This window comes from Canis lupus, chromosome 7 (genome assembly GCF_003254725.2).
Source record: "Canis lupus dingo isolate Sandy chromosome 7, ASM325472v2, whole genome shotgun sequence".
NCBI classification, from domain to species: domain Eukaryota; kingdom Metazoa; phylum Chordata; class Mammalia; order Carnivora; family Canidae; genus Canis; species Canis lupus.
The window spans coordinates 79,102,982-79,125,499 of record NC_064249.1 but is presented as its reverse complement, the minus strand read 5'-3'; the positions used below and the strand labels follow the sequence as shown (position 1 = coordinate 79,125,499).

The window sequence follows — 22,518 nt, the reverse complement described above, 5'->3', positions numbered from 1 at the left end:
GTAGGCCTCTAAAAAACAAAACCCAAAAAAAACAAAAAACCAAAAACAAACAAAAAAAAACAAACAGATCAAAAACAATCATAAATACAGAGAACTGGCGGTTGTCAGAGGGGAGGGAGGTATAGAGATGAATGAAATAAGCGAATGAGATTAAGAGGTTTAAACTTCTAGTTATAAAATAAGTAAGTCATGGAATGAAAAGTACAGCAGAGAATATAATCAAGAATATTGTAATGACGTTTGGTGACAGATGGTGACTACACATTGTGGAGAGCACTGTGCAATGCACAGAATTACTGAATCACTATGTTGTACATCTAAAACTAATGTAACATTGTATGTCAACTATGCTTCAATAAAAATTAAGTATACACACTGTCACACTATTGCTGAGTACTGCTCTCAAATCTAGAACTGTAAATTCATTAAGTATGTTCAAATCAAGCATCAATTTAAGATAAAAATAATTTTTAAAATATTTTTTTTAAGATTTTATTTATTTACTCATAGAGACAGAGAGAGAGAGAGGCAGAGACACAGGCAGAGGGAGAAGCAGGCATCATACAGAGAGCCTGATGTGGGACTCGATCCAGGGTCTCGAGGATCACGCCCTGGGCTGCAGGCAGTGCTAAACCGCTGCGCCACCGGGGCTGCCCACTTTTAAAATATATTATGCTATAAGCTGTTCTGTTAGCTGGCTGTGTCGGTACCATAAGGACATAAGCCTCACATTTGGTTCTCCTGCCCTACTCTTCTGCTCCTTCCAAACTATCATTCAGCCTACCCAAAAAGTAATGTTCCTAAAACAATACTTTCACCAAATCCACTCAATAAGAATCTACAACTCTAATCCTCAGCTTTCTAACAGATGAGGCTGCCAAAAGTAAGCACCCTTCTCCAGCCACCAGACCCAGGCAGCTTATCACTTTATCCTGCAACACCATGAATCATTTTGGGAAGTGCTTTCAGTGATCCATAAAATCCGTTCCCAGCCCATTACACTTGTTTCTCATCCCTGCCAACACAAACTAGAAGAATTAATGGAAGTCATTTGATCATACTTTACTCACAGCACAAGAATCAGTGTTGTTTTGCTTTTTTAAGTAGATTCCACACCCAGCATGGGCCCAATGCAGGGCTTCAACTCACAACAACCCTGAGATCAAGACCTGAGATAAGATCAAGAGTCACGTACTATGGTCTAAGTGTTTGCGTCCTCCCTCCCACAATGTGTATGCTGAAATTCTAACCCCCAAAGGTGATCGTATTAGGAGGTGGGCCTTTGGGGGTGATTAAGTCATGAGGATGAAACCTTTTGGGTATGGGATTAGTACCATTATTAGGCCCCAGGGACCCCTGGGTGGCTCAGTCAAGTGTCTGATTTTAGCTCAGGTCCTGGGATCAAGCCCCATTTTGGCCTCCCTACTCAGCAGGAAGCCTGCTTCTCCCTCTCCCTCTGCTGCTCCCCCTGCTTGTGCATGCACACGTACTCTCTCTCTGTCAAATAAATTGATTTAATAAAATATTTTTAAAATTAAAAAGATAAAAAATAAATTGAATTGAATTTAAAAAAAGAAGAAAGGCCCCCAGAGAGCTTGCTCACTCCTTCCACCATGTGAGGAACAGAGAAGGTACTGGCTATGCAGCAAGAGGAGGGCCCTTACCCAACTGTGCTGGTACCATAACCTCAGATCTCTAGTCTCCAGAACTGTGAACAATAAACTCCATTTATTTATAAGCTACCCAATCGCTTATATTTTGTTACAGTGGCCTAAACAGACTAAGACAACATGAAACATTCCTTGAAAGTACATCTAAGACTGGTAACCTTGGTTGCCTGCCTCTAGGGAAGAGAACTAGACATATGGGAAGACAGAGGAAGAGAGACTTGCCACTTTTTAACCTGTGTTTTTTTAATTTTGGACCACAAGAATGTATCATCAGTGCACCCGGGTGGCTCAGTGGGTTAAGCAACTAACTCTTGATTTCAGCTCAGGTCATGACCTTAGTGTCATGAGATGGAGCTCTGGGTCAGGCTCCATGCTCAGTGGGAAATCTGCTTGAGATGCTCTCCCTCTGCCCCTCCCTGCCTCAAATAAATAAATAAATCTTTTAAAAAAGAATGTATTAACTTTTCAGACAAAAATAAATTATAATTGCTAAAATTCCATCTACATTGGGGATCCCTGGGTGGCTCAAAGGTTTAGCGCCTGCCTTCCACCCGGGGCATGATTTTGGAGCCCCAGGATCGAGTCCCACATCGGGCTCCCTGCATGGAGCCTGCTTCTCCCTCTGTGTCTCTGCCTCTCTCTCTGTATCTCTCATGAATAAATAAATAGAATCTTTAGAAAATAAAGACAATAAAATAAAATAAAATAATAAAATAAAATAAAAATTCCATCTACAGACACCATTGTTCTTCCATTTCTTCACATCATCTGCCAATACCAAGGAGGGCTCAAGCCTCTGATCAGGCCCCTGTGATTGACATTTCCCTCAGGCAAATGAGTGTCCTCCTGGTCCATACCCACACACAGAACTGTGTCTTGCCTCAGTGCCTATCTCCATGCTCTTTTCAGAGGTGGCTGAATTCTCTTTCCTGCTCTCTCCCTTTCTAAACCATTCACCTCTCTTGGTCAATCATTCATAACCCCTCAAAAATACTTTCCAGGATCCTAAAATCCTGACTATCCATGTACCTTCTAACGTTCTGTTTAGAACAAGATAACTGATCCTAAAACTGATTTCAAAAAAATAAATAAAAAACACCAAAGAGGTAATACAGTGGACCTTAAACAATGCAGGGGTTAGTACTTCTAACATATAATCTGCAGAGTGGAAAATTCACATATAATCTGCAGAGTTCAAGTCTGTGTTGTTCAAGGGTCAATAATAATTTCTGCTGAAGGACACAGGTGATGCAGTTAGAGTATCTAAATAAAATGAAAGCCTGATCTTGGCCTTTCTGCTGAAAACCTTTCAGCGGTTCCCACTGATACTAGGACAAAATCAAAACTGCTTTTTTTTTTTTTTTTTTTAAACAAGGCCTCTCAAATCTGCCAGACCCCACCCCTCACCTCTTCAGTGGTGCACATGTGACATGTTCTTTCTCACCACAGGGCTTTCCCTCTGCCACTCAGCTACTGCGACCAGTCCTCTGCTGCTCCCACCCCATGTCTGGCTCAGCACTCCGAGCATCACTCCTGCTTCAGCTGCCTCCAGAAAGGAGTACTGACTGAGGGCTACAGAGGAGGGAAGGAGACTTTCATTAAATATCCTGTGGTACCTTCTGGAATGTGAACCAGAAGTGAAAAAACAAACCTATGCCACTTCCTCCTGGAGATCTGTGACCCATTCTAACTCAGACACTGAGATGCTGCTACTGTAACTTCTATCACAGCTTTTGTCATACTTCACTGTACTCATGTGTTGGTTTACAGATGGATTATAAGTCCTTTGAGGGAAAGAGACAGTGTCTAGTTCATTATATCTTTGAGAAGCAGGTGAATAAATAATAGTTTATAAACAGTTAAAAGTCATTTGGTTCAGTCGTTCTCAGTGACAAGCATGACACATATCATAAATGTGTTCATACATACCATATGCTCATGTGGGGGTACCCAGATGCCCACGAACCAAAAATAATAATAATAATTAATAATAATAATAATAAGCACAGTTTTGTTTCTTGTTTCTGCTATTATTAATTTAGAAATGTGTAAAATCAACCATGCAAGTAATTTAAAAATATTTCATTAAGAAAAATAAACAGCGGGAGGGGGTAGGGGATGGGTTAAGTGGGTGATAGATATTAAGGAGGTATCATGTGATGTAATGAGCACTGGGTGTTATATAAGACTGGATGAATCACTGAACTCTACCTCTGATATGGGTAATAAACTATGTTAATTAATTGAATTGAAATTTAAGAAGGAAAAAGAAACAGCATATTACTTAAACTTTACTCTTAAATTAGTCTGGATTTCATTTCAGACTTTTGCTTGACTAGTAATTTTAATAAAGTAAAAAATTAAAAACTATTGAAGAATCTAAAAAGATGTTGCAATCACGCGTGGAAACTCTAACAAAATCTGATTACTGCCAAAAATAATTTATATTAAGGAAGGATGACATTAGTCCTAAAGGCCTTACAATTTCTTTGTTTCTTTTTTTTTGGCCTTACAATTTCAAAAAAAAAAAAAAAAAATTGGCAGACACCAACTTTTGGCTGCAATAATGGGCCGCACTTGAAAACAGCACATATGTACCCAAGCAATTCCAGGAGTGAGCAATCTGAAAAATGTCTAGATTCAGAGTCTCCCCTACACAGATTCATCTTAGTTCTGAGTAATTCACAAACTAGGTAATCCCATCCCTGACAATGTCCTGGAAGCTGCACCTGCTAGCTCAACGTCAAGATCCCACAGGTCATACATGGAACGCCAGCACTGAGGGGGACAGGGCATCTCTCACACAAGGCTACAGAGGTACACCACCATAAGCAAAGCCTCTGAGACTATTCCCCGACACACCCACAAGATGCATGTTATTCACACTTTTAGCTTTTCAGACTTCCTGAGATTTCACTAGGGCAAATTAAGGAAAAGGCCATCCAAAAGAATAAATACATGAGAGCAGCAAAGACGAAGAGTAATTGACATAGCCAACGACAGAGCCACCAGTAATTCAAACCCTGAGTGTGGCAAACTCCAGAGGAGTAAGAAATAGACATAAATGGCTAACAAATTATTCCCATCACTGTTTCTTAAGACGCCCATTCTGCCCCCGGGGCTCCAGAGTGCCAGTTCAGCATAAATCAAGAAAACAGGCACATGCACATAATTCTTCAAAAGTACTTGGCTAGGGCAGCCCCGGTGGCTCGGCGGTTTAGCGCCACCTTCAGCCCGGGGTATGATCCCAGAGACCTGGGATCGAGTCCCATGTCAGGCTCCCTGCATGGAGCCTGCTTCTCCCTCTGCCAGTGTCTCTCTCTCTCCTTCCCTCTCATGTATAAATAAATAAATAAACCTTAAAAAAAAAAAAGTACTTGGCTATTACATTTTCTCCTTTGCTACTTAAGTTTTAGAATGAGCTTATCAAGATCTCTCCACCTCACCCCCCCGGACCCCCCCAAAAAAAGCTGTTGGGAATTTAACTGGGATTGTCTTCTCTATAGGTCAACGGGAAGAATAGACATTCTTATGATAGTCCTCCTAATCCTTTAAACATGGTTTCTCTATTTAGTTAAGTCGTCTTCAATGTCTTTCAGAAGACAGAGAAATACACTGTACTGTAGTGTACATAGGTGAAAAGAGAATTTGTTTTGGAAACAAATAATTAAGTCTCTTATATGCCCTTTCTTCTCAAAGTATTATTTCCACAGGAGCTGTGGTCCTCAGTGACAACTCCTCAAGGATTAAGGAAGTGGTTTCAAAATTTGCTGATGCTACAGCTGGCTCTGTTTGCCCTCTCCTGCCAATCCACAGCATCTTTAATTTTCCAAGGATCTCAGAAGCAGTACTAATAATAAGTAGCCACTTCATATAATGTGCGACAAATCCATGCTATCACATGAACTGCAAACTAAGCGAAACTTCCAAGGTCCAATCCAACTGTATGCAGAAGTTAGAAATTAATCTTTATTGCCAAAATATATAAATACTTCACAAAAAGGAAATACCAATAAGCCTTGGTCCTTATATACATAAAAATAAACATAACCTTGATCATTAAAGAATGGTAAATTGAAACCATAAGGACCACACAACACACACACATACATAGAATTTTTTTTTTTTTTAATTCACCATCAAAAGAGAGTCCTTCCAAGCCTGAGGTTGAGGTAGGAGGGAAATACTTGTCACCATTATACTATTTTCATTATTGAAAACTGATAAGGGAAGAGACTTAAGTGTTTATCCTTATTTAATATATTAAAAACTGCATTTTATATAACCTAAATGATGAAGAAAAGCTCTTCTTTACAGAAAAAATTGCAGTTAATAAGTGTAGAAGAAATGACCAAATTAAAAATAGCATCATTTTGTAATCTCTTATGAAATAGCTGATTGAGACAAAAATCATCAATGGATGCTAAAATATACTAAAACCTCTGAGCAATCTTAGCAGAACTGATTATAAAACCATGTATTTTCTGTATCCTGATGTAATACAGCATGAAGTATATAGCATCACTTACACAATACCCTTACCAAAGCTGTTTAAATTTTATTAAGTCTTTAAATCTGACTTCCAGTTTACAGAAAACACAAAGAATTTAAAAAGTTGAGAAATATGAGAAGCAATCAGGTCAATCCAGGAAGGTGGAACGTTCCACAGAAAAACAGAGCCAATTTATTCAAAAAATTCATAGCTTGGGGGGAAAAAAACTGTGGAAGGGGTTGGAGAGTGAAAGAAAACCTCTCTTCTAAAGATATTTAAGAAATATAACTACCAAATGCAATGTATATACCTTATTTCGTTCCTTATTCTAGCAACTTATAAAACTGGGGAAATGTCAATATGGACTGGGTAAGAGGAATTATTGTTAATTTTGTTAGGTCGACAATGATATTATGGTTACAGAAGAAAAGTCCTTATTTTACTTTAAAACACTTAAGAAGGGCAGCCCTGGTGGCTCAGCGGTTTAACACTGCCTTCAGCCCAGGGCGTGATCCTGGAGACCCAGGATCGAGTCCCACATCAGGCTCCCGGCATGGAGCCTGCTTCTCCCTCTGCCTGTGTCTCTGCCTCTCTCTCATTCTCTCTCATGAATAAATAAAATCTTTAAAAAAATAAAATAAAAAAATAAAAATAAAAATAAAACACTTAAGAAAGAAAAATAGATAAAGCAAATATGGCAATAATCCAAATGGTTATTAATTATGAATGGATAAATAAAATACCGTATGTTCATACAATGGACTACCTTTCAGAAATAAAAAGGAATGAAGTACTGATACCTGCTATAACATAACCGATTCAGAGATTTCAGGGACTAGAACATCTTTAGGGGGCCATATTCTGCCCATCACACTAAACCTGTAAAAAAAAATAAAAACTCGGGGCACCTGGGTGGCTCAGGGTTGAGCATCTACCTTTGGCTCAGGGCGTGATCCCCGGGGTCCTAGGATCAAGTCCCACATCATGTTTCTCCCTCTGCCTGTGTCTCTGCCTCTCTGTCTCTCATGAATAAATAAATGAATCTTAAAAAAAAAAATGGGAATTTGATACTCTAGTCACTCTACTATATATCAGTTTTTATAAGAAAGTTAAAAATGAGATACTGGTTTTTATGTATCAAATTGGCATAGGTCAAAGTGCCTAAAAATGCAGCAACTTAACAAAAATGTGGGAAACTGACCTTCTTATTATACCCCGCTTGTAGGAGCATAAATTGGCATTACTTCCATGGAGCAGTTTAGCAATATCTACTAAAATTATAAACACACAGACTGAACCCAGCAATTCTACTTTGGGGTTTTTATACTAGAGATGTATTTGTACACATGGGAAATGATGTATGCAGCATTATTTGTTGTTAACAAAAGCCTTAAAAGAACATCCACAAACAGAAAACTGATTAAGTATATTCTACAGATACTCTGCAGCCATTTAAAATAAGACAAAAAAAAAAAAAAAGAATATAAGAGAGTTGCATATAAGCATATATATACAAGACACATTTTATTTAACTGGGGAGGGCAGGGAAGCAAGAAACAGAAGAAAAAAAAAGAACAAAAACCAAGGTATGTGTAGGATGCTAGCACTTGTGTTCAAACAATTCTGTAAAATGACATGAGATATATGCTTAAATAACATTTACTATTCTAGATGATTCAAAAACTGCTATGAGGAACCATCTCTGGGGGAAGGAAGGTGGCTGGATGGTAGAAAGAAGAGAGAAAAAATTATTTCCTACTTTCATACCTTTTGTATTTTTTTTAATTTTTTTCATTTTTATTTATTTATGATAGAGAGAGAGAGAGAGAGAGGCAGAGACACAGGCAGAGGGAGAAGCAGGCTCCATGAACCGGAAGCCCGATGTGGGACTCGATCCCGGGTCTCCAGGATCGCACCCTGGGCCAAAGGCAGGCGCCAAACCGCTGCGCCACCCAGAGATCTCCCTTTTGTATTTTCTACTGGTACATGTACAACAGAGGATGAATCAATGGACAGACAGGACATTAAAAACTTTTTTTTTTCTTAATCAGCATACCACGCAAGTTCATGTGGCCATCTACACAAATTTTCAATCTCCAGGTAACCTTTTACCTGCTGGTTGGTGCAGGGAAAGAAAATGAGAGAAGCTGATTCCAGAACGGGTCGTTCTCAGAGACAGATTCTGTGCCCGATAACTTTTTTAAGTACTCATTTTTAGGAAGATCACCAATTCTGCTGCTGTTCGATCCCATCTTCTAATCTGGTAGATAACTTGCCCTTAAGCCTTCATTTCCACAAGACAACCTATAAAGAATGAAAAGAAATTTCAAACTTGTTCAAAATTCATCATTATATTTTTCCTGTCCTTGGCCTAGATGTAAAAGCAAAACACAAAAATCCTGTAAACTCACTTAAGGAAATCACACTTCTCTTTATTTTTAAATACATTAGACAGCAGATACAAAGTTACAGAGGAGGGAAATGGGGCTAAAATCTGTCTTAGCCAACACACACACAAAAATCCAAGTCTATGCTTATAGAATGTCGAATGAGCATATCTCTGCCTAAGAATACATCTCAAAGCAAATTCCTAACAATGACAACTTATTACAAGTTGTCTGAAAAATGAGGCTCCCTTACAATGAACAAAGGTGATAAATAAAGACTAGATGTCTCGGGGCACCTGGGTGGCTCAGTCAGTTAGGCATCTGCCTTCAGCTCAGGGGGTCCTCGTGATCCTGGGGTCCTGGGATCAAGTCCAGCATCAGACTCTCTGCTCAGCAGGGAGTCTGCTTCTTCCTCTCCCTTTGCCGCCCCCACCACTGGTGCACATGCTCACTCTCACATGTGCTCTGTTAAATAAATAAATAAAATCTTAAACAAACAAAAAAAAAAAGACTAGATGTCTTAAAGGTGCTCAGGAGGCGGGCAAGTAGCTGAAGTGATGACCATGTGCTACCTACACTCAAGGGAGAATGATGCCCAAACTGAATTACATGCTGCACAAGAATGGGCTCCCCATTCCAAAGCAGTCCCACTTACTTAGCATCCTTCTTCTTCTTCTGCTGTCATGCACATCAGTATTTGTTGGCATGCTTCTTCTTCTAAACAATGAAGAATCTGCATTTTTCTAACAATAAGAACTACCTTTTTTTTTCTGGAGATGGAGAGGGGGAAGGACAGAAAGAGAGGGAGAAAGAGAATCTTAAGCAGGCTATACACCCAGTGCAGAGCTGGAATGGGCCTCAATCTCATGACCCTGAGATCATGACCTGAACCAAAACCGAAAGCCGGACACTAATGGACTGAGCCACCCAGGTGCCCCTCTTATTCATCCTTCTATCCCCAATGTCTACATAACATGTAACAGGCATCCCCTAAATAGTATGCTGAAGGAAAGAGTAGGTGAATAAGTGCCTAGCATCTTCAATATTCTGGTTGGTCACTAAGGAGAAAACTTATAGTTCAGTTAAAATATGAATCACTGTCTTCCTCAAATCACACTTAACCGAGTTCTGGATCATGTTCTATCTCATTTTGTTCAGGAAAAGTCTCTCATTGACAATAATAAAATGGCAGTGAGATGAATAATAAATTACACTATGCTAAAATTACCATCTCACTGAAGCAAATGATGTCCAAAGGAAACTCAGGTTGGAGGAGAACTTCTATTAGTAGTGACTTACTTTCTTTTTTTTTTTTTAAGATTTATTTAAAATAAATAAATAAATAAATATTTATTTATTTATTTATTCACGAGAGACGCAGACAGAGAAAGGCAGAGACATAGGCAGAGAGAGAAGCAGGCTCCCTGCGAGGAACCCAATATGGGACTCGATCCCAGGACCCCGGGATCACACCCTGACCAAAGGCAGACACTCAACCCCTGAGTCACCCAGGCATCCTATTAGTGACTTACTTTCTTATGTCTGTACCTCCTCACTCCACAGAGACACTGAAGCCAACATCAGAATCTGGACACATGCTTTCCATGTTCTTTTTCGAACTCTGGGACTGGCTTAAGCTAAATTATCTAAAGACATGAGGTTTCCCCAGTACACATGGACAGCCGGTCTTCTGAGTATGAGGGAGAATACTGATCTGGCTTCTTGTCACCTGGCCCTGAACTCAAGACCACTACTACTTTCCTCCTCCCTTCTCAGGGAACAGGGACCCCCAAAACCAGCTGGCTCCAACTGATCCTCCATATCAAGCCAGCTAACCATAAGTCTTGATTTTGGTTTAATTTCTTAAATAAGGAATTACTAAGTCCAATTAGAAAATGCTATAAAAATATCTTAAGATATATAAATGTCTTACTTGTTATAACTTATTCCAGAGCTATTTTATACATTTTTAAGCCATTTAAAATTAAGCATTTTAATATAATCTTATAACAGGGTACTTTACAACTAATGAAAGTGAATTAACTAGAGCTACAATTACCAACATGGACATATCTAAAAATATACATTCAAAAAGTGCTACAGAAGGGCACCTAGATGGCTCAGCAGTTGACTGCCTTTGGCTCAGGTCGTGATCCCGGGGTCCTGGGATCGAGTCCCAGATCAGTCTCCCCACAGGGAGCCTGCTTCTCCCTCTGCCTGTGTCTCTGCCTTTCTCTGTGTCTCTCATGAATAAATCATTTTCTAAAGTGCTACAGAATAATAGACATGATATGATTTCATTTATACGATTTCTAAAACATGCAAATATTATGGATATATTCATAGCTACTACAAGTATTAAAACATACACAGGAAATTCAGAAGAATGCTTTTACATAATGTTATCAGCAAAGGAACAGAGGAGCTTTAGTGTGTTATCAATAAATACTTTCTCAAAGAGAAAACAGGAAAGGAATAGAAGGAAAGAAAGAAGCACGTGTGACAAATATTTAGATTTGCTAAAAATGAACAATATGTGGGCACCTGGCTGGTTCACTTGGAAGAGCACATGACACTGAATCTCAGGGTCGTGAGTCTGAGCCCCATGGTGGGTGTAGAGATTACTTAAAAAAAAAAAAAAAAGTAATAAATTTTTAAAAATGAAAATGGACAGTACATACATGGGTTTTGGCTTATTACCCTTTATTCCTGAAATAAATAAATAAAAATATATAAATATATATATATATATACACACACACACACATTTATATATATACACACACACACACTTTTTTTTAAAAAGAATGGTTTCTCAATCTCTGAGCAGCAATACTGGAAGCTGGAGAACAGTGAAACAACGACTTTAAAATAGTAATAAAAAATAATTTTAATTAGATTTCTATAGCTACCCAAGCTATAGAAGTAGTTAAGTATGAAGTTAGAATTAGTTAGTTAGTTAAGTATGAAGGTAGAATTATTTTTTAAAGAATTTATTTATTTATTTATTTATTTATTTATTTATTTATTCTGCCTGTGTCTCTGCCTCTGTGTGTGTGTGTCTCATGAATAAATAAAATCTTTAAAAGAGTTATATCCATTTAAAAATAAATCTATTTGCCTGATATAGTGCAATGTTAGTGTCAGAGTTAAATCCCAAAATCAAAATTTCAAATTTCCACCATTTATGTGTTTAGTGACAAGCAATAGTCATAACTTGACCAGAAAAGAGGAATTAAATTCAAACCTACAGTAGTGATAAACACAGAGATCAATAAAACAAAACAGAAAATCTAGAAACAGACTCACTACAGTACAACCAGCTGATTTTTGTCCACAATGCAAAAGCAATTCAATGGAGGAAGGACAGTTATTTCAACAGTGCTGTAACAATTGAACATCCATAGCAAAAAAAAAAAAAAAGACACTGTATCTTAAAAGTTAACTCAAAATAATCATAGATCTAAGCATAAGACATAAAACTCTAAAACCCTTTACAAAAGAGAACATAGGAGAAAAATCTTTGTGACCTGGGGTTAAAAGTGCTCGGGCATTACACAAAAGCACAGCCCATAAAAGAAACAGTTGGTAAGTTAAACCTCACCAAAATTGAAACTTTTTGGTGGTGGAAGAGGATGAAAAGAAAAGCTACAGACTTAGAGAAAATATTTGTAAGTCACATACCCAACAAAGGACTTGTATCCAGATCATATAAGAAACTCTCTGAACTCAGAACTAAGAAAACACTCTAATTAGAAAATATTCAAAAGATTTTAACACAACACCAAAGAAGACACACAAATGACAAACACATGAAAAGATATTCCATCATTACTAACCATTAAGGAACCACGTATTAAGACCACGATCATGTATGCTACGCATCTACTGGAATGGCTAAAATAAAAAAAAAACCCTGAAGGTACCAAATGCTGCCAAGAAGTACTGAAAGTGGCTTATATGTTGCTATTGGAAATGTACAGAACAGCTCCTCTGGAAAACGGTTCAGCAGTTTCTTATAAAGTTAAACATATACATACCATTCAACCTAGCGACTGCACTTTTAGACTGTGATCCCAGAGAAATGAAAACTTAGACTCACACAAAAAAACTATACCCAAATGTTTTTTCAACACATGAATGAGTAAGCAAACCGAGGTATATCCACGCAATGGAATAAGAAGAAGAAACTATTTGATATACCCAGTAACTTGGATAGATCTTGAGGGCATTGTGATGAGTGAGAAAACCAATCCCAAAAGGTTACACACTCAAAATAATAGCAACACTGTGTTTGATGATTATAGTTTATATATAAGTGAATGTACAACAGAGATGATAAAAGGGACAGAAGGGAGGAATCAGGAATATGTACTTTGTTATTACAAGGTGCTTCAACTACCTGTGGTAGAGTGTTAATTGAAAGCGGACTTGGATTAGTTGTAAATGTATATTGCAAACACAAGGGCAACCTCTAAAACGTCTATTTTTATTTTATTTAACTTTCTTTTTTTTAGGATTTATTTATTTATTTATTTATTCATTCATTCATTAATTCATTCATGATAGATATAAAGAGATAAAGAGAGAGGCAGAGACACAGGAGGAAGGAGAAGCAGGCTCCATGCCGGGAGCCCGACGCGGGACTCGATCCCGGGACTCCAGGATCGCGCCCTGGGCCAAAGGCAGGCGCCAAACCGCTGAGCCACCCAGGGATCCCCTTTATTTCAGTTTCTTAAAAAGATTTACTTATTTATTTGGGGAAGAGAGAGAGACAGCATAAGCAGGAGGAGCAGAGGCAGAGGGAGAAAGAATCTCAAGTGGATTCTGTGCTGACCATGAAAAGGGATTCAGGGCTCGATCCCAGGACCCTGAGATCATGACCTGAGCCGAAACCAAAAGTCAGACACTCAACTGACTGTGCCACCCAGGTGCCGCAAAAACCTTTTAAAAGTGTAAGCGATATGCTAAAGAAAGGAGAGAAAATGGATTCATTTCAGCGCTCCGTTAGAACCACAAAAGACAGAAAAAGGAGAAGACAAAAATAGGAACAAAAATAAGGGGAACGAATAGAAAACAGTAACATATATTGGTAGCCATTAATCCAACTTTATCATGTATCATTTGAACATCAATGCTCTAAACACACCAATTAAGAGATTGTCAAAGTAGATCCAAAAACAAGACCCAACTATATGCTGTCTACGAGAAAACCACTTTAAATATAAAAGACATACACAGATTAAAAGAGATGGAGAGAGATATGCCATGCTAACAGTAATCAAAAGAAAGTAGGAGATAGCTATTTTAATATTAGACACAGCTGACGTCAGAGCAAGGAAACTTATCAGGGACTTAAAAAAAAAAAAAAAGAGGGGGGTATTCCATACTGATAAAGGAGTTAACTGCTCCAAGAAGACCTCATCCTTAATGTGTACCACCTAACATAACAGCGTCAAAACGTATGAGGCTAAAACTAACACAACTGCAAGAAGAGATGAGTGCACTATATTATAGCAGAAGACCTGAGGACCCCTCTCTCGGAAATGGTCAGATCCAGCAGGTATAAAGTCAGCAAGGACCTAGCTGATCGCAACACCACCATCAATCAAAACTGGATCTGACATCTGTGGACTTCGTCCAACAACAGCAGAATACACAATCTCTTCCAGCTCACCTTGAATATTCACCAGAAAGGACTACATTGTGGGCCGTAAAACACATCCTAACCAATTTAAAAAAAAAGAAATCATAAAATGCTTTGAGTGCCCAAAACCAATAAGCTAGAGAATCAAGAAACTATTTAGATGACTGCATGAGGAAATATTCTGACAAATGCAGAATACAGGACATTGTAAAGCACCACCATCCTGGGTTTGCCAAAAAGTCAGTATCATAGTAAATAAAGTGTGCGTGGGGTTGGGGGGCTTTTCTACACTGAAGGAGACTAAAGGGATATTGTAACAGCCAAATGTATATGTGACTCTTCAATGAACTCAGGTTTGGAAGAAGAGGAAAAAAAAAAAAAAAACATTATAAAAGACAATCTCGAGACCAAACCCGATATGGACTGAATAGAAGATATTAAATGGACATAAGTGAGCTAATGATAGTGTAACTGAGTAGAAAATGATCTAATTGTGGAGGCCGAGAAAAATCAAGGCCATTCCACCTCAAGTTTAGCATTAGCACAAGTACAGCCATCTTAGGCCCCTGTGAATAAGAGCTGAACTTTATAGGAAAAACTGCAGAATGTCCTCAATGTCCTCGGCAGGTAATACCATATCAGAAAGACAACCGAGCTCAGAATTGCCCTAGGCAGAGAATCCCGTATCAGAAAAACAGAGCCCACACCTGTGGTAGAAAGTCCCATATTAGAATGAGAACAAAAAAATAAAAAAATAAAAAAATAAAAAAAGAGAGAACAGAGCTCAATGCCCTTGAAAGCCCCATATCAGGGCAGCCCCGGTGGCGCAGCGGTTTAGCGCCGCCTGCAGCCCCGGGCGTGATCCTGGAGACCCGGGATCGAGTCCCACATCAGGTTCTCTGCATGGAGCCTGCTTCTCCCTCTGCCTGTGTCTCTGCCTCTCTCTCTCTGTGTCTCTATGAATAAATAAATAAAATCTTTAAAAAAAAAAAAAAAAAAAAAAAAGAAAGCCCCATATCAAACTGTAAACAGAACTTGAGAAATTCTTCCATCCCTTCTGAAAATCCCCTAGACCAGCCTATAAAAAACCCAGCTGTAACCCACTTCAGGGTCCAAGTCCCTGCTCCGCTGTGTCGGGTATACTTGGACCCAGGCTCGAGCTTGCTAATAAACCCTCGTGCGCTTGCATCGGTGTCGGCTCCTCGATGGTTTCTCGGATTTGCAATGTTGGGCACAACACTAATTCTTACCAGATGTGTGCTTAAATATCTTGGGGTAGAGAGTCATCATATCTGCAACTTCCTTTCAAATGGTTCAGAACAAAACAGACACAAAGCAAAACTGGCAAACTATTAATATATATAAATATGGATGGAGGGAATGGGTGTTTTTGTTTTGTTTTTTTTAAGATGTTATTTATTCATGAGAGACACAGAAAGAGAGAGACACAGGCAGAGGAAGAAGGAGGCTCCATGCAGGAAGCCCGATGTGGGACTCGATGCCGGGACTCCAGGATCATACCCTGATCCAAAGGCAGATGCTCAACCACTGAGCCACCCAGGTGCCCCAGAATGGGTGTTCATTATACCATTTTCTCTACTTTTCTGTAAATTTGAAACTTTTTATTAAAAAAGAGTTTTGGCAAACAAAAAAGCTTAGACACTATGAGTCCATTTCTATAACACTCAAGATGACAAAACTAGTGGTGAAGCACAGATCTGTGGCTGCCAGGCAGGGCACAGAGGGCCAGGGGGCAAAAGGTGACCATACAAAGGAAACCTGAAGAAGTCCATTTATGGGAATGGAAAAATTCTGTGTCTTGACTGTGGTGGTGGTGGTAGTGGTGTTTGCAAGAATCTCTCTACACGTGATAAAATTTCAGAGAGCTACCACACACACAAGGGAAAAAGAATACATATAAAAACTGGAAAAACCCAAGTATGGTCTGCAGTCTTTTCTGTTGTATCAATATTAACTTCCTGATGTAGATAATGTACAATCCGTATAGTAACACTGGGGGAAGATGGGAAGGTACATGGGATTTCTCTGTATGATGTGTGTAATTTCTGTGTCTAAAATCATTGCAATATAAAAAGTTTTCAAAAATCAGCTAAAAAAGTCCAACCTCAAGTGTGATCTACATGTGCAAGAAAGATGCCAACAAATCATACTAACAGGTACTTTGTCACAACCACTAGGTTTATTTTTATACATTAAGATGCTTCATCACCTATAATATATCACATGATGAGAAACAGGGATCTCACATTTATTTTACTTGGCTTGGAACACTCTTTTACTTAGACTACTTTCCCCAAATAAGTTCTTTCAAGTCATTCAAAGCAAACTTTTTCAAGAAAAGCAAGAGAAATCATGTATTTGGCTTCTTCAGGGATTCCCCCATTAACTTCAGAACTGGGGGGGGGGGGGGGGGCTCAGCGGTTTAGCGCTGCCTTCAGCACAGGGCCTGGTCCTGGAGACCCAGGATCGAGTCCCACGTCGGGCTCCCTGCATGGAGCCTGCTTCTCCCTCTGCCTGTGTCTCTCTGCCTCTCTCTCTCTCTCTCTCTGTATCTCTCATAAATAAATAAATCTTTAAAAAATAATAATAAATCTTTAAAAAAAAAGAACTCTAGGGAATACACAGATTTTTGTCCTCAGCCACCTACAGAAAAGCACCTCTATTTCCTTTCACTCAAAACTTTCCAATCGTTTTTGTCTAATAATTCCTTACACCACACCCCTCAATGAAATATTTTTTATAAAACAAAAAAGACCTTGACATTTTACTTACAGTTTCCTATTTATCTTGGAATTCATGCTAATTAACAGCACTGTCAACCTAATAGTTTACTGTATAAATACCCAAGTGTGTGGATCACAAGGGTTAGCTAAGGAACCATTGGTTTACTGGCATTAACAACTTAGTTATGGGTTCTTTGGCTCTGCTATGAACTCAATTTCCCTTCTCTGGGCTTCATTACAATTAAAAGGATAAAAATGACACCCAATAAAAGGAAAAAGAGAATCACAACAATTCATGTTCTCAATTCAACAGGCCAGTATTTTACTTTACTTGTGGTACCTTAAAAGCAATCAATTAAAATAATTCACTTTGTAAATTTAATTAGGTATATGAATGCTGAATTTTCAAAAGAACAAAATTCTATCCCACTTCTCCTAGATAAGTCAGACAACGAGAAACCTTATTATTATAGTCTACCAATGAAAATTTAAGTCAGACTTTATTTTTTATTTGTATTTTATTTTTTGAAAAAGTAATACACATGGTACAATAAACAAAGAATTCACAGGGCATGTAGTAGAAGTTTCCCATCTCATTTCCTAATCAACCTAGTTTCTCAACTTAGAAAAAATGTTACCAGTTTCTTGGGTATCAGATATCCTGTGTCTATACAAACACATATTTATTTTCCCCTTTTTACACAGACTACAACACACAAGTTATGCCTCTTTGCTTTTTCTAGTTACCGAATATTAGAAATCAGTATATATCTGTATAAAGGACTTCATTTTTACAATTCTATAACATTCCAGTTTTTAATTTAATAAACCCTATTTTTTAATAAATCTTACACTGATGTGCATTTATGGTCTTTTGCAATTATAAATCATTCCCCAATAAGTACCTGGAATGTAAGATATTTCACACATATATGAGACTAAAGGTATAATAAATCCAGGGAATGAGAATTGCTGGGTGAAAGAGTATGGGCATTTCCAATTTTGGTAGATAGTGCTGAAGGGTAGCACAATGTGTCACCTCAAAATATGCCACTTTGGCATTTTGATTCTTTTGAGCCATAGGCATTCGAAAAACAACAAACACAGGGTGAGGCTTTCCCTGAACTCCCTTTAGCTGCCTAAAGAGAGCTCCTCCAAAAGGAACTTCATTATCGTAGATCCCCTCCCTGGAGAGTTTCACCAACCAGGTGACTCATCACAGGAAGGAAGACAAGAAGTGGACACCACACCCCTGACACACAAACTATCACACTCCCATCTGTTCTCCTAAGGGCTCATTCCTCTTTCCTAAAAACCATGTGTTCATCCCTAGGAGGCCTACATGTCCCCTCCCGGATCCCCATGAGGATAGTAGTTAAATCTGAATTCTAGGGATCCCTGGGTGGCGCAGCGGTTTAGCGCCTGCCTTTGGCCCGGGGCGCGATCCTGGAGACCCGGGATCGAATCCCACGTCGGGCTCCCGGTGCATGGAGCCTGCTTCTCCCTCTGCCTGTGTCTCTGCCTCTCTCTCTCACTGTGTGCCTATCATAAATAAATAAAAATTAAAAAAAAATAAAAAATAAATAAATAAATAAATCTGAATTCTATGCCACCTCCCTGGGTGTCTCCCATGTGCACATGAGGTATATGGAAATAAACTTTGTTTTCTCCTATTAATCTGTCTTCTTTTACAAGGGTCTCAGCTAAAAACTCAGAAGGGTGGAGGGGGATTATTTTTCAACCCCTACACCGCCTAGCTGCCCTCGTTAGAGGCAGCCAGCCTGTACTCCTCGCAGCAAGGCCTGTTTCTTCACACCACAGCCACCTCCCTTTCATCAAACTTTCTGGTCCCTGCTAACTGATGAGACAAAATAGTTTTTCAGCACAGTTTTAGTTTCCATTTCTTGCAGAGTAAAAGAGCCATTACCCTTTGCCTATTTTCTATTAATTTATTGGAAATAAATTTGAGGGGATCCCTGGGTGGCTCAGCGGTCTGGTGCCTGCCTTCAGCCCAGGGTGTGATCCTGGGGTCCCGGGATCGAGTCCCACATCAGGCTCCCTGCATGGAGCTTGCTTCTCCCTCTTCCCCTCTGTCTCTCATGAATAAATAAATAAAACCTTTTAAAAAGGGAGGGGGGGGGCGGAAATAAATCTGATTTTCAAAACTGCTAGGATAGACCACAAAGTATTAAAATAAGTTCAATTCAGAACCACTAGGAAACCCATCTAAAACAACAATATGAAGAAAGCCTGTGAACTCATGGGGAAAGACAGAACAGAATAAACCAAGACAGCCAACTGAGCCCAAGGTGCAGCGCCTCTCCCTGCTTTTCCTCACCAAGCCCTAGAAATAATGCAAACACATGTGCTTAACTGCCAGTAATTCCACAGCCATGCTCAAAAATTCACAGGAGACCAGAAGTTGAGGGGAACCCTGTAAACTGGGTTATTGTGTGTTAACCATAACTTCAATACAAAATTCCCTGAGAAGGGAAAGGGCATCCCAAGGCGGGCACAGGAGCCTTCACCCAGGGCAGCAAGAGTACACACAGCCACTCCAGGCCAGAAGTGGAGGGCTGGAAAAAGCCAGCGCCCAGGGGCCATGGACAGGTATGATGGGGACACCCTGCCTGTCACCCTGGCCTGAGCCCTCAGTCCCCAAGCAGAACAGTGAAGCACTATGTGCTGAGACCTGTGATGGCAGGGCCTCCGGCAGCTGGATGCCCCAGAGGGACACGCGTAGCCATGCAACTAGCCCCCAAGGTACCGTTGCCAGAAAGTTCCACCTGCTCCCTACACTCACGGAAAGCAAAGTAGAAAGCAGAGGCCTCATGGCATCTTCACTGCATCGATTCATCTCAAGGATTCCACATATACACACACACACACACACTCTCTCTCTCTCTCCACCTGAACACAATTTATTTGGAACTCCCAAGACATTCATCTATGAAACCCAGAATAAAATGGAACTTGAAAAAACCACTGTCCAATCACCTTACCTGTTGAGAGCCTGAGAGCCCTGGCTGTGCACCGGGCTTTCAGCTCTTCTTTCTCTCTCAATCTGTAACTGAGCCTGTCTCCTGGTTTCACTAGTGGCTCCCATGATGGGGCTTTCAAATCTGGCCTGGTCCCAACCTCCCACCAGAATGCCAGTTCTGTCTACATCCCTAAAACACTTAAGATTGTTGTTTAACTCAAGGAGAATATATAATTACGTAATTACATATACAATCAGTAATTCTGTGGATAACAACGCGCTTATATAAGTCTACACTAGAAATGAGAAAGGTGTCATCGTTGATGCTTTCAGTAGTCAATCTTTCAAAGGACCGATCTTTAATGTGGTGTAGTCAAGAACTTAATCTTGACACATAAAAAACTGATACTGATACCATCCTCCCTCCCAAAACCACTTTCCCCTCTCAACTAGCCACTATGTGGCTACCCGCCCTAAAGTTCCCACTATGTAAAAACTACCTACATGACCTGCCTCCTGCAGTACAGTACTCCTGAGAGGCATGAATCAGACTTTGTATGTCTTCCCTATCCCTAATTAACTTTAACTTCCAGAACACTGCTAAAGAGAAAGGACTCAAAAAACAAAAACAAAAACAAAAACAAAAACCAACTTGTTGAAACAGGCAAGGTCCCACAGTTGATAAATATAAGACATCTTCAATACAAATTAGGAATAAAATAACACTAAAACAATAAGGTATTATTTTTACCCATCATATTAGCAAAGGTTAGAAGAAAAAAACCTTAAAAGCAGCATGAGGGCAATAAGGAAACAAGCAACCCCATTACTGTGTAGACATTTGACAAGATCTATCAAAATTTTAATTGTGTTGCCTCTTTGTGCCAAGGACTTCATATTTAGAAATATATGTCACAGGTGAACCTGTACCAGCCGATGGGTTCTATGCATACAGATGTTCATCATCTCATTGTTTGGGACACCAAAGACATGAAATAACCTATGTGACGGTCATGACTACAGGATGGGGTAAGCATCCAAGGGAGTACTATGTAGCTGTGGAAAAGAATGAAACGAGGGAACGAAGGCAAAGACAAGTTAAAGAACTTGCCCAACATCCCAGAGAACAAGTGACAAAGCTAGGATCCGTACCCAGGTAATCTAATTCCCTAATGTGCCCATAAATCGAATTCACCTATTCCAAATCCAACCTCCGGTGTTTACCCTGACATCAAATCCCATGGGGGGATGAAAAGTACAGCAGTGCAATCCATAGTATTTTAAGGACTTTGTATGGCAACAGATGATGACCACACTTAGCATGGTGAGCATTTCATAACACATAACTGTCAAATTACTATGCTGTACACTGGAAACTCATGTATTGTGTGTTAACCATAACTTCAATACAAAATTACAATTTTAAAAAGTCCTGTGGGTTCTTCCACAGCATGCACATTTCTACATATCATCTTTTAAATCCACCTCTTCCTTTCGATTCCCGATTCCCGTGTCTCCATGCCAGGCCAGGATCCTGTAATCCCATATGACCCAGTGCAACAGTATTCGGGTTTCTTTGCCTCCCACCTCCTCGCCTGGATTCACTCTGCACACTCAGCTACTGCATTAATCCTTAGCAGGACATTCTGTCCAACACTGTGATAAAGGCCAAAGATTTAGTGTGAAACAGACCCCAACAGGTCTGTGTAGAGTGAGGATGAATCTCTGTTTCACGACTTAAAAACCCTACTGTACAATGGGAAAAACAGCACTTAAAACATCTAAGATTTTGGGGCGCCTGGGTGGCTCAGTGGTTGAGTGTCTACCTCCAGCTGACGAGTCTGCCTCCAGGGACGCCTGGGATTGAGTCCCACATCGGGCTTCCCGCTCAGTGGGGAGCCTACTTCTCCCTCTGCCTGTGTCTCTGCCTCTCTCTGTGTCTCTCAGGAATAAATAAATAAAATCTTAAAAACAAACAAACAAACAAACTTCTAAGATTTTCTGAGGATGAAGCAGGATGAGGCACAGCAAAAGAAGCATCAGGAAGGGGCCTAGCAGAGTACATCTAGACAAATAAAGGTCGAATATAATAGATCTTTAATGTTAATAAAATCACCACATCCATTACTTCACTAACCAGCTCAAAAACCTTCAATGATTCCTCACCACCTGGAGAACAGTACTTACTGTACTATCCAACTACCCTCCAAACCAGTGGTTCTCAAACTTAAACATACATAAAAACACCTGGTTAAAAAATGTAAATACCTGGGGGCCCCTGCGTGGCTCAGTCAGTTGAGCCTCCGCCTCTTGATTTCAGCTCAGGTCATGATCTCAGGGTTGTGGGACTGAGTCCCGTGTCTGGGTGCTGCACTCAGCAGAGAGTTGGCTTAAGATTCTCTCTCCCTCTCACTACACCCTGCCCCAACCCACACTCTCATGCTCTCACATCTCCCACATGCACCTTCTGTCTCAAATAAATACATCTTAAAAAAAAAAAAAAAAAAAAAAAAATGAATGCCTCGGCCCCAAAGATTCAGAATATCAGGGTATGGCCCAGGCATCTGCATTTTCTTAAAAAGCATTCATACTGATTTG

The 22,518-nt window shown here is 39.6% G+C and overlaps 1 protein-coding gene across 4 annotated transcripts in view; it reads right to left on the bottom strand.

Moving 5' to 3' along the window:
* The window catches only part of DYM (dymeclin), a 340,736-nt gene that overhangs the window by 306,439 nt on the left and 11,779 nt on the right, over positions 1-22,518 (bottom strand). For 3 of the 4 annotated variants that reach the window (XM_025429635.3, XM_025429632.3, XM_049112964.1), the window contains exon 2: positions 8,275-8,466. The exons of the other annotated variant lie outside the window; for it this stretch is intronic. In XM_025429635.3, the coding sequence (XP_025285420.1) occupies positions 8,275-8,414 (140 nt within the window). In that variant the 5' untranslated portion in view covers positions 8,415-8,466. The remainder of the gene's footprint in view (positions 1-8,274; positions 8,467-22,518) is intronic. 4 annotated transcript variants of the gene reach the window in all.